The sequence below is a fragment of the Tympanuchus pallidicinctus genome, unplaced genomic scaffold (genome assembly GCF_026119805.1).
Source record: "Tympanuchus pallidicinctus isolate F22 unplaced genomic scaffold, pur_lepc_1.0 scaffold2, whole genome shotgun sequence".
Taxonomy (NCBI): domain Eukaryota; kingdom Metazoa; phylum Chordata; class Aves; order Galliformes; family Phasianidae; genus Tympanuchus; species Tympanuchus pallidicinctus.
In genome coordinates this window covers 25,292,644-25,309,726 of record NW_026294721.1, presented here as the reverse complement: position 1 = coordinate 25,309,726, position 17,083 = coordinate 25,292,644, and the positions used below count along the sequence as shown (strand labels likewise).

General features: G+C 36.1%; 1 protein-coding gene across 14 annotated transcripts in view; it reads left to right on the top strand.

Annotated features, from left to right (window-relative positions):
- The window catches only part of CLOCK (clock circadian regulator), a 54,425-nt gene that overhangs the window by 20,309 nt on the left and 17,033 nt on the right, over positions 1 to 17,083 (top strand). For 9 of the 14 annotated variants that reach the window (XM_052681472.1, XM_052681465.1, XM_052681466.1 and 6 more), the window contains 9 exons: positions 4,914 to 5,022; positions 6,950 to 7,040; positions 8,727 to 8,786; positions 9,153 to 9,301; positions 11,479 to 11,570; positions 12,483 to 12,572; positions 13,995 to 14,115; positions 14,678 to 14,791; positions 16,490 to 16,608. In XM_052681472.1, coding sequence (XP_052537432.1) covers positions 6,994 to 7,040; positions 8,727 to 8,786; positions 9,153 to 9,301; positions 11,479 to 11,570; positions 12,483 to 12,572; positions 13,995 to 14,115; positions 14,678 to 14,791; positions 16,490 to 16,608 — 792 coding nt within the window. In that variant the 5' untranslated portion in view covers positions 4,914 to 5,022; positions 6,950 to 6,993. Of the gene's footprint in view, positions 1 to 4,913; positions 5,035 to 6,168; positions 6,328 to 6,949; positions 7,041 to 8,726; positions 8,787 to 9,152; positions 9,302 to 11,478; positions 11,571 to 12,482; positions 12,573 to 13,994; positions 14,116 to 14,677; positions 14,792 to 16,489; positions 16,609 to 17,083 lie in introns of those variants that run through there. The other 5 variants (XM_052681468.1, XM_052681464.1, XM_052681467.1 and 2 more) reach the window with 5 other exon arrangements.

The following is a 17,083-nucleotide window of genomic DNA, read 5'->3' as shown; positions in this document are numbered from 1 at the left end:
TTTCCTGCTAAAAAACCCATCAGTCACAGATTTATTTAATAGTTTCCTCCTTCTCAGCTATGCGAATTTTCGAAGGTACCTAGAGCCACAGTTTTTAATGAGAACAAAATAATAAAGATTGTATTTGAAACTGTGAGTGTGATTTGTGAGTTCTTTTTAAACACATTACTTCACAAATCTGCTTTCTGTGGCCAGAGTCAAAAGGATGCAAACCTCCAGTGAAAGTCCAATAAAAGTGGCGAGAGGCAGGGAGGAACCTTATAAAATAAAAACTGGTGCAAGAGGAATTGAAACCTGTAGCTGCAGCCTCCTCTTGTGCAAACTAGTTTCACAGGATTTACAGGCAGTGTTTGTGTCATGCTTGCATGGCTTTGTTATTGAGGGAAGAGAATCTCTCATAGGGAACTGTGAATGCAAAGGAATGAGAAGATATTTTGCATGAGAATATGGAAGAATATTGATCTAGTGGCCAAGTCGTTAAGCACTGCCCTTTGTATTTATTGTATAAATCTGCTTAGATTTATATTCTTCTTTGATTATTGTCAGCAGGTTGAGGGATGTCCTTCCTCTCTCTACTCAGCATTGCTGAGATCTTACCTGGATTGCTGGGTCTAGTTCTGGGCTCTCCAGTGCAAAAGAGATCTAGAACTGTTAGAGAGTCCGGTTAAAGACTGTGAAGATGATGAGAAGGCATGGAGCAGCTCCTTTCTTATGAGAGGAGACAGCTGGGACTGTTCTGTCTGGAGAAGAGAAGGGTTGGGGAATTTCTGTAAAGAGTTGAAGGGAGATTGCAAGAAGAGAAGGGAGTGGTGCCCAAGGACAGGTCAGTAGGCACAAACAAACATCAGGAAGCACTTCACTGTGAGGGTGACCCAGCACTGCCTGGAGGCTGTGGAGTTTCCTTTTTGGAGTTCTTCCAGAGCTGCATGGCCTTGGGTGCCCTGCTCTGGGTGTCACTGTTGGACCAGAGGCACCCAGAGACCCCTTCCAGCCTCAGCTATTTTGTGATCCTTTGACAAACTCTGAGAATCTGTATTGTAATCAGTTTATTCCAGTATCTTTGGTAATGATATGAAAGGGTGCATAAGCAACACATCAGATTATTTCTAGTTGTGGTTAATTTTAATTCATATCTGAGAAATTAAAGATAAAACAAGTAGCCTGGGGAGAGATGGAGGGGAGGAAAAGAAGACTGATATGCACTTGAATGCTAAAGAAGGCCTTCAGGTCTTCACTGTTGAAGACCAGCTGCGTATGAAGCTTTGCAGCTACTAGCTGAGTTCTTTCTAGCCACGGCAGGGAGCCAAAAGGACAGGCTGCTCATCAGAGTGTGTAATCAGGTTCAGGCAAGAGCCCAGATCATCAGGCTACTCTGTGATATGAAGTCAAGTCTAAGAACGAGCTGGGAAGTCCAACTGCGAGTCAGAGCCTGAACCCAGATGAGAAATCAGCATTGTGCTCCAGGCCAGTAATTTGATGCAGAACTCTTCAGAGGACAGGAAGCTGTGTGCCAGGCTTCATGCTGAAGGTAGCAAAGGGGAAGTAGACTCCAGAGAAAAGTGGAAGATGATAGCAGATCAGCTGGTTGAGAAGAGATCAGTCCAACTGGTATGGAACAGGGAAATGATGAACAGAAGTGCTTTCTATAACCGTGGAGAGATGGAAATCTAATTTAGAGAACAGGTCATGGCTCACCTATCTTAAGCTCTCTTGCCCTCTCCAGAAATCCATAGTTACTTAAAACTGAACAAAGCAAATTCTTTCTCTTCTTCTCTCTACTCCTTCCTCCAAAAAGATGAAGAGAAAAATGATTGGACTGAGGAAGGAAACAGGAAGGAAGGAATGAAGTGAAAGCGTTGAGTGATAGTGGTGTAGTATTCTGGACATGAGACAACAGATGGATCTCTGTTGGCCTGTTATGTTGGGAGGTCTCTCTAGAGTAAAATCTGAAAAGTTTGTAGTGCAGACATAAGTGTTTCTTTGTTCTTGGAAAGTAGTATCAAGATGGTTTATAATTATCTTCAGGGTCTGTTTAGTAAATAAGTTCTTGTTGCTCTGCTTGTGTTGGGAGTCAGGTACTGGTTTGACTGTTCACTCACAGTGTGACTTTTCTGCTCCTTGGCTTGCTTACTGTGCTCTGTAACCCAACAGTATCCTGCTGTTCTGTGGCATCAGCTGCTGTGGAAGTGCAGACTGTTGTCCCGTGATTTTGATTCTTTAAACAAGATCTCTAAAGCTAATCCTCAGTGATTGTAATCACTAGTTTGTTCCCCTGGCAAAATAGGATTATGGCATAGAGATCAGGTTGTATTAATGATGCTAATCTGATTCAGTTTGCAGACACTGTATTGTTGGACAACTGAATCGTTTCCTGTATTTTTCATAAAGTTTTTCCTGGTTGAAATTATTTGTATTACTGGTGCTTGTCATCTCTCAGTAATTCCATCTGAGAACTGCAATCTGGTGAAAGTGATGAAAACATTACTTATAAAATTAAGATGTATGTAGATACCTCTTTCAGTACAAAGACAATATCGATTCTTTCTCAAAAATATTTAGCAATGTTATTGTTGAAGTGTTGGAGGAGACATAAAAGCTTCAGTCACTGACTATATACAGAATTGGCTGTTGCCTCATCTGTCATACTTGTCATGAGCAAGATTGTGATGTAATTTCCCAGTGTTCCCAGTTTTTGAACTTGTTTTTCTAAGATTTAATACTGTCAGTATGCAGACCAGTCAATGACAAAATCGGATTGAGGTTACTGAAATTCCTTCAGCCTGTAACATGGAACATTTTGTCAGATGGTGCAGATTTTTTTGTTGTTACCTGAGGTTGGATTGTGGCTTTTTACCCTAGGACTTATTCAGAACTGTTTCTTTGGCTGTGCACTAATGTGCTATCCAGTAACTGCATGTCACTCTCAGAATGATAAGTCAGCACAGCACAGAGGCTGCGGTATTGCTAGCTTTCCTGCTTTTGCTGTAGATTGAGCAATGTTGGGTATTAATAATTTGTACATCCATGGCAGCAGCTGAGGTTTTTGATTGAGGAACTTAGGTTTTCCTAAAAATAGTGAGTCGCTATTCTTCTTGATCAGACAGAAAAATTTGAAAGCATGCACTGAATGTGTACAGAAGATAGAAACAACAACAAAAGAATTGATCATATTAAAAATAATTTTCAGAAACAACAGCAAAAAAAAAAACCCAGCACTCATGATTTATAGAGACAGACTCCTGACCTTTGAACACTTGTGGCTGAAAGAGCTGGTGTGTAGGCGTCCAGACCTCTCTGCTTGCTTTCACATGCATGCCATTTCTACTGAGTTAGAGATCTGTGTGGTTTTGGTTACAAAAGCTTTTCCACTGTGATTAGCTTTCCTTTTGGTCTGGTTTAAGCTTGCCTATGTTCTTTTATAACATAAACATATTCTTGTCCTCTTCATCTTGAAATCCCATTTTGAAATATTCTTAAAAACTTTGGGTTTTTTTTTTTTTGCTTTGTTTTAGACATTGATGTGCATGGTTCTGTGCTTAAGGTCTGTATTGTTAATGGTGATCAAAAGCAAAAAAAGCCCAAACTTCTGCATGTTGCAGAGATGAAGTCTAAAATTTTCCTTTGCTAGGAGCTGGGTGAGAGTTGGCGGAGTTCTTCAACTCCAAGCAGTTTAAAAACATGGGTTTCATGTTGCAGTCTCTGTAACCTAGCCTACATGGGACTCCTTGTCACTGTTAATGTTTGCACTTGTCAAAGGGAACAAAACAGGAGAGGAGAGGAGGCTGTAAGCACCTAAAAAAGTAGGTCAATGGGGCAGCAGGTTATTTGGCCAGAAAAGAGTGAGTGGCTTCATTGAATCATGCCGTAATTGTTTTTCCTCTTTTTGGCAGATTGTTCTACTGTGTTTTAACTTCCTATGTTAATATCTGTGTCTGGTTTTTAACCACTTAAGAGCCTCTGCTAGGTGCAAGGGAAGGAGGAATTTAATTTTTCTAATCGAAAAAAGTGCAGAAATAATTCTGATGTTTTCAGTAGCATTAATGAATCTGAGAGTAGCATAAGCTTTGTTTTTAGATCATGACGTTCGTTTTAGAATTTAATGCTTTTTATAGTAAGATTTGTAGAAAGTTTTATGAACACGTTGTTCAGTGAATTCATTTTATTTTAAGAACAGAAAGCAAGGCAGAGAGAAATGAGATAAAGGCAGGAGGAAAAAAACAATTTCAAGTAACTTAGAAACGTAGGAAGTAGCATGGTGTGAGGGAAAGACTATAAAATACATTCCAATGAAAAATAGTAGTATAATGGAATCAGAAATTGAGGATCACTTAGACTGATTTTCTTAATGCAAATACTGCATTTGTGGGGTTAGTTTGGAATATGTTTTTGGAATGGTTTTTGAACTGGGTATTGAAAGAAGAATTTAATGTCTGTCTGAGGCAGCAGCAATAATGCAGCTGGATGACTTTTCTAGTCACTAACAGCATTCTATACATTCTGCAGTCCTGAGAGTAGCAATTCTGAGAGTTTGAAGAAGAAAAGGCATCAGTGAGAAAGACAGTGGAGGGCCAAGTAAGAGTTTTAGCAGGAGGGACGCTTAAATCATGGTGTGGAGAGCTGCTTTGCAGGTAGCAAATGAAAGCGAAGATGTAGGTGGTTGATACCACATTTAAAAGTAAAAATGATGTCAAGGTTAAAGATAGACATAAAGTGACAGCAGCTTGAAGCAGAGAAGAAATAGTTTTAGTATACACTGTTTAACAAGGAACAGAGCTTTTAAGCAAGGTGAATTCTGACAGTGAAAGCAGGCAGAATATGGCATTAATAAATCACATGAAGACTTTTTTTTATTTAGAAAATATTAATTCTGTGATTAATTGACTTAAAAACTCTCCTTTGTGATTTTTTTACAGTTCATAATTTAATGCTTTTCTGTAAAAGAGGATACTCCACATTGTTCTTGAGAAGAACCAGCGTTTCATCCCTAAACCATACACTTTAACAAGTCCCAAAGTATAAAAGGTAAAATAAAAGGTATTGTTTTAATTAATAAAATTCCTCTGGCTTTCTGTCATCAACACGAAAGGCAGTGGCAAAGTAGTGTCTTTTTTGCTGTAGAACATGACTGAATTTGATTTTTAGAAATACACATAGTCCTTGATTTCTGTGCTGTTTGCATTAAAGTTGCCTGATTTCAGTGTATGTGTCTCTGCAGTCTTTTCCACTGACACGTATCACTGACAGTTGCAGTTTCTTGCTACGTAGGATGCAAAGGGTCAGACCTTGAAAAGAGAGAAAAAAAATTCACTACGTATGCATTTTAGATAGTTTTTAAGTTCCTTTAATTGTTCTGGATGCCAAATCGAATCGCCAGTTCTGATGGAAGATCTGTGTACTGTAGTAAGGGAAACTAGAAACTGAGCACTTTGTTGAAGTGAAAAATATTGACTCTTGAGCTCTGATTCTGCATAAAGAAGATGTCAGCTATGTCACAAGTTGTATTTAGTGACATATGCTTAGCTGTATATTTTTCTTTTGTATATTAATGGAACAGTGTATCATTTAGCCAATGGAATTACATGTTACTCTTGATCCCCATGAGTTCCCAAATTGTTTAAAAACTGATACAAGGTTAAAATTGCAACTACTGCATTCCTCTATCAGTGTTGTATAATCTAAATGAATTCCAATCATCTTTAATTCTGTGCTAGTGATGGTAGATTGCTTTTACAGCTGAGCAATGTAACCTCTGTGCTGTTGCTTACTTCTCACAAAAATTTGAGCAAAAACTTTCAAAATTTATTTTTCTCTTGCCATTTCTGCCTTGTTTTCAAATAATACAGCTTTGTTACTTTATAAACCTTGGTCAACAAATGTAGGGAATTAAGTCTGTAGGAACAGCCAATACAATTGCTGTTTTGAAGTATTTGAATAGTAGAATGGTTTACTTCAAGTGCCTCTACAGGGCACTGGACTTTGGAGAATAAATGCAACACAAAGCTGAACCTTATTACTTGAAGAAGTGGTTAAGAGGGCTCTTAGGCAAAATTGCATGCGCACTCTGTTATGTACCTTGAAGGAGACTGTGCTGCAGCCCAGCTTTCTCATTTATTTTTCTCATTGTACTCAGTTCTGAAGTTTGGTTTGAACATAAGCTTTCTTCCTCAGTTTCCCTTTCTGTCAAAAAACTGAGATTAGCTCTTCCTGGAACATTTTGTTGACTGATTGGATCATGAAGTAGCAGCTGCCATATTTCTTGAGGTATTACCGCTGCTCTGCTGGATTTGGCACTTTCAGAAACAAGTAAATCCTTCCTTCTCAGAAACTGTGATTTACTGAAGTGACTAAAATGAGCTCCTTTGAAATAGATGTAATTCCTGTTTAATGTTAAGTTCATAGCATTTAAAAAACACCTGAAAATCTGCAACTGTAGCTCTTATATAAAACTTTTTGTTTCACACAGTTGTTCCTTAATCTCTTAAATTCCAGTCCTGCTGCTCCATAAGCAGCTTTTGACTACTGACTTTTTTTATGTCAAAGAGAGATTTTACTGCACTGTTTTATCTTTGGCATTCAATCTTTCTGTACACCTTTGTAGATCTGTAATGTTTGGGTACCAGCGAGTAGATATTTGTTGAAATAAATACTTTAATTTTAAATCCCCAAATTTGGAGCCAGGGAAAGGCTTATATTGGCTTTGTCCAAATTTACTGATTATGACATTTAATGAAGCAGTGTTCTTTTAAACTCTGTCATGTAAAATAAAATATTAAATTCCAGGTTATAGTGGTAATGGAGACTAGATTAGAGAAGATGTCAGTACAGAGCAGGAGACTGAGAGGAGATTAAAAGCTGTTTAAAGAAAAAATAAAGACAAGTATTCTCTAGTGAAGTATGTGGTTATTCCTCCAGAGTTACATTTTGTTGTTTTTTTTTTCTTTTCCAACAGGCAAACGTACAAATGTCTACCACAAGACTAAAGTGTGCTATGTTATGTTTTTTACCATAAGCACCCATAAAATGAGCTCCATTGCAGACAGGTATGCTTATAGAAACTGAGTTTTAAGGGAATTACTGTTAAATACTTTCTTTACTGACTTTATTCTTACAGTTAATATACAGAGAATGATAATTTATGCAAAAAAAAAATAAGAGGGGTGAGGTTTTGGCTACTTTTGGCCACTATTTTGATTGTCCTTAAATGTATTGTGTTGTAATAATTGGAAATGGTTTATTTTGTTGCTTGAGATGAATCTTAAAATGTACGACTATTTTCAGACATGGAACAGCATCTGTGCAAGTTGAGTTGATTTTTAGTGCTTACTTGATTTATTTTTTTTTTAAATACTTCACTATTTGATTAAGGAAAACAAATACATTTAAATGATTAGTGGTGCTACATGACAGTAAACTGACCTGGTAACCTATTTCAAGGGAAAAGTAATAGCTGGGGCATGGTTTCTACTTGATTCCTTGCCCTAGACTTTCTTAGCAGCTTGGGTGAACATCTGTCCCTAATGTACTGCTTGTTACCATTTTTCAGATTTCAGGAAATGAGACTTGCATAAAATTTACAGAAAGTTAAGCCCATTCTGAATAAAACCCAATAAATATAAGGGATAAATGTTTTAAAGTACTTACGACTTTTTATTTTTTTAGTGAAGTTTTGCTGAATCTCTCTGAAACTTCAGCATTTTGAATATGTGAATTCTTTCTGAAAGTTTCATGCTAATGTAGTGACAGAAGATAATTATTTCCTAACATCTCTGCTTATCATCATGTATGATTACTTGATGATTTATCGCTGTAAATCAGAGGGATGAAGTAAGCTTTTTGAATGGACAGTTACTTGCCTCAAGGCAAGGAAACAGGTGGTTAAAAAATTAAGGTTGGACATGCAGTAGCCAGTGGGTGGACAACACTAAATAAACTGAATACAGACAGAAGAAATGGGAGAAATAAAATATGAGTCAATTATACAGCAGTTCTGGAAAACAGAAGAACAATTTCATCTTGACTTTTAAAAGGAAATCAAATAAAGTATTGTATAAAGTATACTGAGGCTTCTTAAAAGTAAAATGTTTTCATGTTGTTATCTTAAAACCTCTTTAGCAATACATGCACAATTTTCAAGTTGAGTAAAAATTGTGATACTTGTTTAGGAACCAAATGTAATGAATAATTAGTGCTACTGTTTAGAGTTAACAATATATGCATATATTCATATGCATAAAATTACTTGCATGGATGAACTATAGCATGTTCCCGAGCTCTCTTCTATTACTGACGTATTTAAGGCAGAACAAGTACTTTCTTACTGTAAGTATTTCCAATATTGTAATAGATCCTATGAAAAAGTTGAAGCAACAAATTTCTCCTGTAACATTTTAAAAAGGATAGGGTAAATTCATTATTTAATTAAGAAGATGGAAAAATAGAATTAAATAATTCTTAATTAAATATTTGTGTAGAATTTTGAGTTCGCATTGGAAATATCCTAAAACTAGTTTGGGCTGTGTCAGAAATGTCAGTCTTTATGCTGTCTGTTTAGTAAACAGTCTACAAAAAGTTAGAGCAGCTTGTCTTTGGGTTATTGATGGTGGTCCTTGTGAGATGTTACAGTAATAAAACAGTGCTTCAGTTTCTTGATTTAAGGGAAATGATGTATAATGAGCTCTCTCTTTTGTGTTGTTTTTTTTTTTCCTCATTATTTTTGGTTCTTTCAGAAATGATGGAAGCATTTTTGATGGTCTGGTGGAAGAAGATGACAAAGATAAAGCAAAAAGGTAATTTTTCAGTTCACCTAATTCTAAGAATATCCTGTGCTTGTACCTTTGGACCAAGATTTCTCAGTGGAATAAAAAACATGAGTAAGTTGTAAGTTAAACATTGTAAGTAACCACATTTTACAACATTATTCAAGCGTTTCTGTTGCTGTTATTCTCTAGATTTGTGGCGTATTTGTATTTTTGTCCAACCGGGGTCTATTGCAAAGACCCAAGTGCATCCTTCCTTGAGAAGGATACCATTCTTTCAAAATGTTGCCTGTGGTTTGGAGTAAATGTGACAGTTCTTCCAGCGGGGGTTTGTAATATGTATCTTATTGTAAGTTCTCATAATTGCTATAAAACATTTTCTGTTTCATTTGTCAGAGTGTCTAGAAACAAGTCTGAAAAGAAACGTCGAGATCAGTTTAATGTTCTTATCAAAGAGCTGGGTTCCATGCTTCCAGGTAATGCTCGGAAGATGGATAAATCCACTGTACTACAGAAGAGCATTGACTTTTTACGGAAGCACAAAGGTAACTAACAACAAAAAATACGTTTGTAAGTTACGATAGTATTTATGATATGCACTAAGTACATAAAACATTAACAGTTGTGCAGCTCCTTTAAGGGTATTGTCAAAAATCTAAAGAGCCTCTGAAGAAAGATATTCATGCGATCGTAATTTAGGTACCAGACATATTGCTATATTTTTGACAGTATTTTTCAAAATCAGTATATATATATTTTTAATCCTATAGCTGTTGAACAAGTCTCATAAAGAGAAGCATTTATTTTCTAAATAACCTTGAAGTTGTTTGAGCTGGGCCAATGGAGACCTCTGTCATACAGTTGCTTCATAAGGTGCAAACTGTTAAAGTTATGCTTGTCAAGAGAGCTGTGCTGATCCATTTTAGTTCATGTATTTGTTGGAAGAACTTATTTTGATACTTAGATTCTGCTTTGAGCAGTTGGTTTGTCTCTCCTGCTTCCATATGAAGCAAGATGAATTACTGAAAAAGCTAATCCAAGTGAATCTAAGCCCTCTCTCTGCTATATGACATCTACATGGCTGTCAGCTTTAACTGGGGTGACAGAGCGTTGTGTTCCACAGCAGGCTTTATTGGGCTAGTTTGTTTGATGAGGGAGAGTGGCGTGCCTTGAGAATTTAGGAATGCAGATCTGGAACCCAGGCATTTTCTTTTTACCTTCTAGCTGTAGCACAGAGGGGAAAAAAAGGCAGGAAATCTATAAATGCTTTCAGCTGAACTTTCTCATTTTCGAGACATATCCACTTATATATAAGCCAATGAGTGTATGTTTTGTGAACTTGAATGTGAAATGTCAAAACTAGAAATATCTTTGGACATCTTTGCTGTGCTTTTGTTTCTCTGTTTGTTTGCATCAGCTGATGGGGGGGGGAGTACATTAAGATGAACTATGTTGAAATTCATTACTGATTGTTTTCTTTTAGCCAAAAAAAAAAAAAAACATCTTCTACCAAGCCTACACTATTTATGGCTGATATTTCTGTAAATGGCAAATCCCTATATGTGCTTGTACACTTGTTCTTAATATGGCACCTTGTGGTTCACACTGCCAAAAACAAGATTAAAATTGAAGAAACAAGCTCTTTCCCTAGTTAAGCCATTTCCTTGAGTAGTTTCTTAGCTTGTATGCTAATTAGAAAGCTGTAGCAACAAAGGAAGCAGCTATCAGTTAGCTATAAAATAAAATAAGTAGGCTGTTAAGTGTGTGAATAAGTATTTGTTTATCCCACAGTGTATGAGTTCAAGGTATGTTAAGATATGGTAAATATTCCCTTAGTATTATTAACACAGTTCAAGCATCACCAGATGTGTTTTGCATAGAGCCATAGAATAAACTTAAACTTACTTTTTTTCCTGTTGCTGTTTTCATTCTATTGTTGGTTTTTTTGTTGTTTTTTGAGTGTGTGTTTTTGGTTGTTTTTGGTTTTGAGAATAAAAGAAAAAATGTAGCTGTAGGAGTGGGTATGTTTTAAGGTCTTGGGCATTTGTCCTTGACCTAATGGGACAGAATATTTGTGTGACTGCAGTTATCATATTAAGGTACCTAAAGCTCTGGCAGCCAGTGCCTACCAACATTGTTCTGCACAGGTTTACATTACAATATTTTGCACAAAATGTTGGCTAAGGTCAGATGCTTGCTTTGTCTCCTGAGGTCCTTGGATCTGTTCATTATATTACTCTAGCAGTGAATAAATTGTTCAGCAAAGATTGCCTGCTTTTCTGTTGAAAATCCTACTGTGTTCAGCCACCAGATTTAGATTAAGTATGTTGCTTCTGGCTCTTTCTGGACCACTTCCACTTTGGCTAATCTTGGTACTCTGGGAACAGGTCCAGATGAACTATCTGATTTGTTTATTGGCAAGAGTGGATTCTGCTTCTTATTGTAAACAAACAAACAAACAAAAAACCAGCAGGCTGAGCATACCGGAATTACTCTACTGAGAGCTTGTCACTTTGTAATGCTGCTTTGAATACCTTGAATTTGTAAACAAGAAAAATTTGAAAATGCTAGAATAGTGAAGAATTGATAAATGAGCAATATCCACACTGTGAGGAGACTGGAGAAGCTTTTGCTATTTCCTGCTGGTAATGTGTGACTTAGTGAAAAAGAAAGCGGCTTCTAGGAGTGTGAATCCTTATATTGTATTTTTGTTTTGTTGTAGAAATTACTGCACAATCAGATGCCAGTGAGATTCGACAGGACTGGAAACCAACATTCCTTAGTAATGAAGAGTTCACACAGTTAATGTTAGAGGTATGTTATCTCTACTTTTCTGGAAGTAGAATACTACCTCCTAGGGAGCTGTGAGTCCATGGTGACATTTTTTTGTTTGGTGGCTTATCTTTCATATGCATATTTTAATTCCATCTACATGTTTTCTTGAAGGTAAACAGCTGAATTTTCTATGTACATTAAATGTGTATGGTAGTGAAATAGTTGCTTCTGTTTTAAAAGATTTTGCTAGCTGTTTCTAGTATTTCTCAAGTGTTCTTACAAAGTATGTGTCCACAACTAGTGACTTACAGTTAGAAGAAAATGATGTAAGATTTTTGAATATCTGACCTTTAAAATTTCCTATTTAGAAATGCAATTCTGTTTGGTAATTTTCTACCAAAACTCAGTTTTTTTTTTTCATCAGGAATATGTTTGAGTTAAGTAGAAGATAAAGCAATCAGAAGTGTGTTCACAGTATTTAAGCTTAAGTAAGATCTTGCTACAAGTTTCTCTTGTTGAAATTGGAGACATTGAGACTTTAGATATTGAAATGTGTTGATTTCACCTCCTCTTTCATTTGTTCTTTTTATTATTTCTCCTCCTTTTCTTTCTTTTGCTGCTGGCTCATTTTCCTGAGCTTTCTGGTGTTTAAAATGATGCTGCAATTAAAAATAACGAGCAGACAAGATGGCATGCCACAGAGCCAACCTAACAACAGCTAGATGCGTCAGGACCAAAATCTTGCCTGTGAAATCATAGATTATTTGAGAACAGAGCAATGTGGAAATTGTAATGCTCACAGTGTAAAAGCAAGACTGAGAAGTTTAAATACAGAATTCTCACTGCAAATTCAGTTAAAATTGGTCTAAATTCTTTTCAATGTTGCATATAGCTTAGCATTTTTAATATGCAGTTTCTTTTTATTTAACTGCCTATTATGTTTAATTTCAGGCTCTTGATGGTTTTTTTTTAGCAATTATGACAGATGGAAACATAATATATGTGTCTGAAAGTGTAACTCCTTTACTTGAACATTTGCCAGTAAGTATGGATTGCTTTCAGTAATGTGCTGGTTTGTCTGTGGATAATACTTTACTATCAGTACTAATAATTTCTGTTCTTTTGGGCATTATAGTGCAGACCTGTACAGTATTCTCATGCTTTTGCACAAATCCTTGCTCCTGGTTTGTGTCCTATATTAAACATTTCCTTTGAATATGCAGAATGCAGTCAGTGGTCTCTTGTGCAAGATTAAGAAGTACCAGACTAGCATCAGTTTGTGTTCGACATGGCTATAACAACAGATGTGACTGTAGGAGATCCTTTAGAGTTGGCACCTATCATGGCCTCTACATGAATCAGAAGAATGTTGCTGCAGAGCAGTACCTTGGATTTTTTTTAACTAATTTTTTACTGCTTATTTGCCAAAGAACACTCATGGGAAATTCATCATTGCTGATTCTGCTTATTAGGCTGGGTGAATACTTTGAATTTTATCACATTCACTCATCTTGAATTTTGGTGACATTGCTCACTGCTAAATTAAACGTTCTAGTTTTTAAAAATTACCTTTGAATAATGTTACTAAGAAATGAGAAACATTATTACTCAAAAATGCACAGTTGATGAGTGGAACAGAGCTTTTTCTAGAAAAAGAGGGGGACAAATTATTGGTACAGGCTGGTTGCCTTGTAGTGGTAAGAGAACTTTGCAGAACATGGAGTGACATATTTTAAAAATGGTTCTGCCAAACAAATTCCTATAAAGTATGTATGGTATCAGCTTAAAAATTTTGACAGTTGTACAATTGTGGTTTTTAAAATCTATAGTTTACCTACTTCTCGGAGGCATAGTTATCCATTTCTGTTAGATGTGATTTATATATTCTTAATATATGTTCCTGTGATCTTTTCTGAATACTTTATCAAATAGATTTATGCATATAAACATGCATCAATTTTAATTGAATTCATCTGCACACTCCTAGCACTGTCTATATAGTTGTGAAACTGATGATAAAACACATTCAGAAATCCTTCCCAATTGGATATAATTATTGCAAATATTGTCAACTATGTGTTACAAACTACTGGTTGGATGTGCTGATTGCCACTGACGGATTACAATGCACGAGACGGCCGCTACGTAATTTCTCATCTACATGCTGCTTTATTTACCTCCCAGAGAGATTAATAGAAGTTCCACTGTACTTACATGTCTATGCATATCTGATGCATTCATGGCATTTTCATTAAACGATTCACAGTCTCAAAACAAATGACAATGGTGGATTTTTTTACTTGCAGAGTGTTCGCATGTAATCCAGCAAGTGACGTGAATGAGTTACTAATATTTTAGTGATATTTTTCTGATCTGTGGAATTGCTTTGCACTATAATAGTAACGTTTGTGATTTTCTATGTCTTGCATTATTTTAAAATGTATAAAATGTTTTTTCTTTCAGTCTGATCTTGTGGATCAGAGCGTATTTAATTTTATCCCAGAGGGGGAACATTCAGAAATTTATAAAATTCTGTCTTCTCATCTGCTGGAAAGTGATTCATTGACACCGGAATACTTAAAATGTAAGTAGTTGCATTAAGAACAATCCACTTCATATTGTATGTCATTAGTTCTTTTTTCCAGTGCTGTATAAGTGGAAATGTGTGGATGAGGCATGCAGAATGAAACGTGCAACTTGAATGGGAGCACTTTCATGCTGCGCTGTTCCTCTTTTCCATGAAGAGTAATTTTGTGTTGCATGGCATTTCACTCTATGACTTTGTTTACATGGCTTCTATTTAGACCATTCTAGCAGCTGACAAGAATGAAAACAGGCCATGGGTGTTGGAAGGACATAAAGTTATGTTTTGGGCAGATGCTTGTTTAAAATAGTTCTATTTTTTTCAAGGGATCTGTATGTCCCTGGCATTCAGTCCTTTCATACACACATGCCAAATGAGTTCTCCTTTTCTTTAGCTTAGCTAATATCACACTGGTTAAAAACAAAGGCTGTAGCTATTTGTAATCACCATATTTACAGTATCTTAGTAAAGTACGCAACTTAATTGTTCCTGCTTTCCATTTCTAGTTGCCTGTGTGTTTCATCAACCATGCAATCTTTTAATTTGTTCGTTCTTTTCTCAGCAAAAAATCAGCTAGAATTCTGTTGCCATATGCTGCGAGGAACAATAGACCCAAAAGAGCAACCTACATATGAATATGTAAAATTTATAGGAAATTTCAAGTGTTTGAATAATGGTAAGTAATTTCAGTCACATTAGAGTGGAATACTTTGGGACCTTCATACCTGAACAAGCTTAGGGTGATTATGCAAAACATAAGGAAAACTAAAATCAGTCTTTGAAAAGAAGAGCGTGAAACAGAGTTACATCAATTTTTTGTAATGAAAACAAAGACTGCCCATCAGATATTATATGTATTTGAAGGCAAAATATGAAGTCTTTCAGTTAAAGAAAGCTGCAAAACATTTTTAAATAGTGTAAGAGAAATTTAAGTCGACACTTTAAAGTAAGAGCCTGAATTAATTTAAGTATAATCCATATTTAAGTGGGTGACTGAGTAACTTGAGGATACTAAGTATCCGCTGTTCTCATTATTCTTGCAGTGAGTGAGCTGACAAGTAAAAATGCATATTCTGCACTTCCCCCTCCATTTCTACTTTCAGTTGCAGGAGTTGCTATTCAGATCAGTGGATGGACCATTACAGAATTTCACTTTTCTGCACTGAATGACTTCTCTCATCCAATAAAGTTATTTTTATTCATTATTTCCACTTTTGTATACAGTATCTTAAGTTTGTTTGGGCAACCTGTGCTGAGTAGCTGCTTGAGAGTCACATCTGTTTGGTTAGTCAGACAGGTGGATTGTGGGCTGTGCTCAGTAGATCACTTCTCAAAAAAAAAAAATCATTAGTTATCAAAAACTGTGTCTTGCAAATCAACTGACTTTTTTCATAAGATGAGGAGAGATTGAGTGTTAGAGCCGAAAGCAAGTATCTAATACCAAAGAAAGCTAGAAAAACAGGTCTGTAGAGATGAAATATGGTGTTAGTCTCAGAAAGAGGAGCTGGAGAGCTGTGGGCTTATAAGTTGCAGTTCAAGATTGGGAAATCATAGAATCATAGAGTCAAATACTCCCAAACAAATAGCTGAACTGACTAGGAGCTCAGGAAGCTGACAAGGAGTGGAGTAGCAGCCATTACGGATTTTTCAGTTACAAACAGCATTCACATCCGTTCAGTTTTCTCTACCAGAGTAACACACTGTGTGGATAAGAAAAATAAACTGTATGCTTTGAGACAGCTTTTGACCATGATCATAGTATATATCCATGAACATGTAAGGGAGCACGTGTTAACTGAAATTGTTAGGAGTAGCTGCAGGAACAGGTTGAAAAAGTTACCACAATTCACTGTCAAATGGAAGTTTTGATTTTTTTTTTCTGGGTTTCGTCAGTATTTTCATTTATATTATGAATAAGGGAACATAGTTTGCAGTCATCAGTGAAGCAAGAATGCTAAAAACATTCAAAATGCCACAAGGATAGAAAATAAATTGGTTTTGGGGAGAAAAACAGGCACATTTGTTAAGAACAAATGCAAAATGCTGCATTCAGGGATAACCAAGTATATAGTGGAAAAAGGATTATAGACAGTTAAATAATATTCCTTTAGAAAAAGTGCTTACTGTGGAAGGGAAATTGAACATGGCCAAAGTGCTGCGACCAGTCATCAGATTATGAAATTTTAGTGGTGAAAATTTCTCTATGGTTGTGTTCCTATTAATGCCTTTTTGTATATGTGTATGTATTCTGTGTAGCAGTTTTCACATTGGTGACAAATTCAGAAGAAACGACATTAGATAAATACCGATCCATTTGTCTTGTGACGTGACGTGTGTTGTAACCTCTGTTGAGCTCTTCTCTGCCTTCCCTCAGTTCCCAATTCAGCACACAATGGTTTTGAAGGAACTATTCAGCGATCGCACCGGCCTTCATATGAAGACAAAGTTTGCTTTATAGCCACAGTTAGATTAGCTACACCTCAATTTATCAAGGTATGCACATTTCTATCATATCACCTTTATATTATTTTAACTCTGAACAGGAAAACTTTAGAGAAAATGCATATGGCACTTCAGATATTATTGATGAAAGTCATGAGGGATTCTGTCATATGAAACTGAAAATATCTGTGTTTCTTACTATGGGGTACTGTTGCAAGCTCCTGCAGTAGCTGAAGTAGAGATTTAGAGTACTCTATCCTGTTTGTAGAGCTGCAGTGAGGTGACCATCTTCCTAGTGGTACTTCTTACCCATTATAAACACATACGGCTTGTATTACTGTGCTTGTAGATGCTGAGCATGAATGTACTGGCTGCATTTAAATCAGCTGAGTTTCAGCCTAGCATAACTGACATTAGATTCTACCACAGTGCTATGCATCTAGCCAAAAATCTCAGTGAAATTTACAAATCTTATACCTGTTGTGAAGTTACCCACTAACTTCAGGTAAGCCTGAATTTAAGAAGA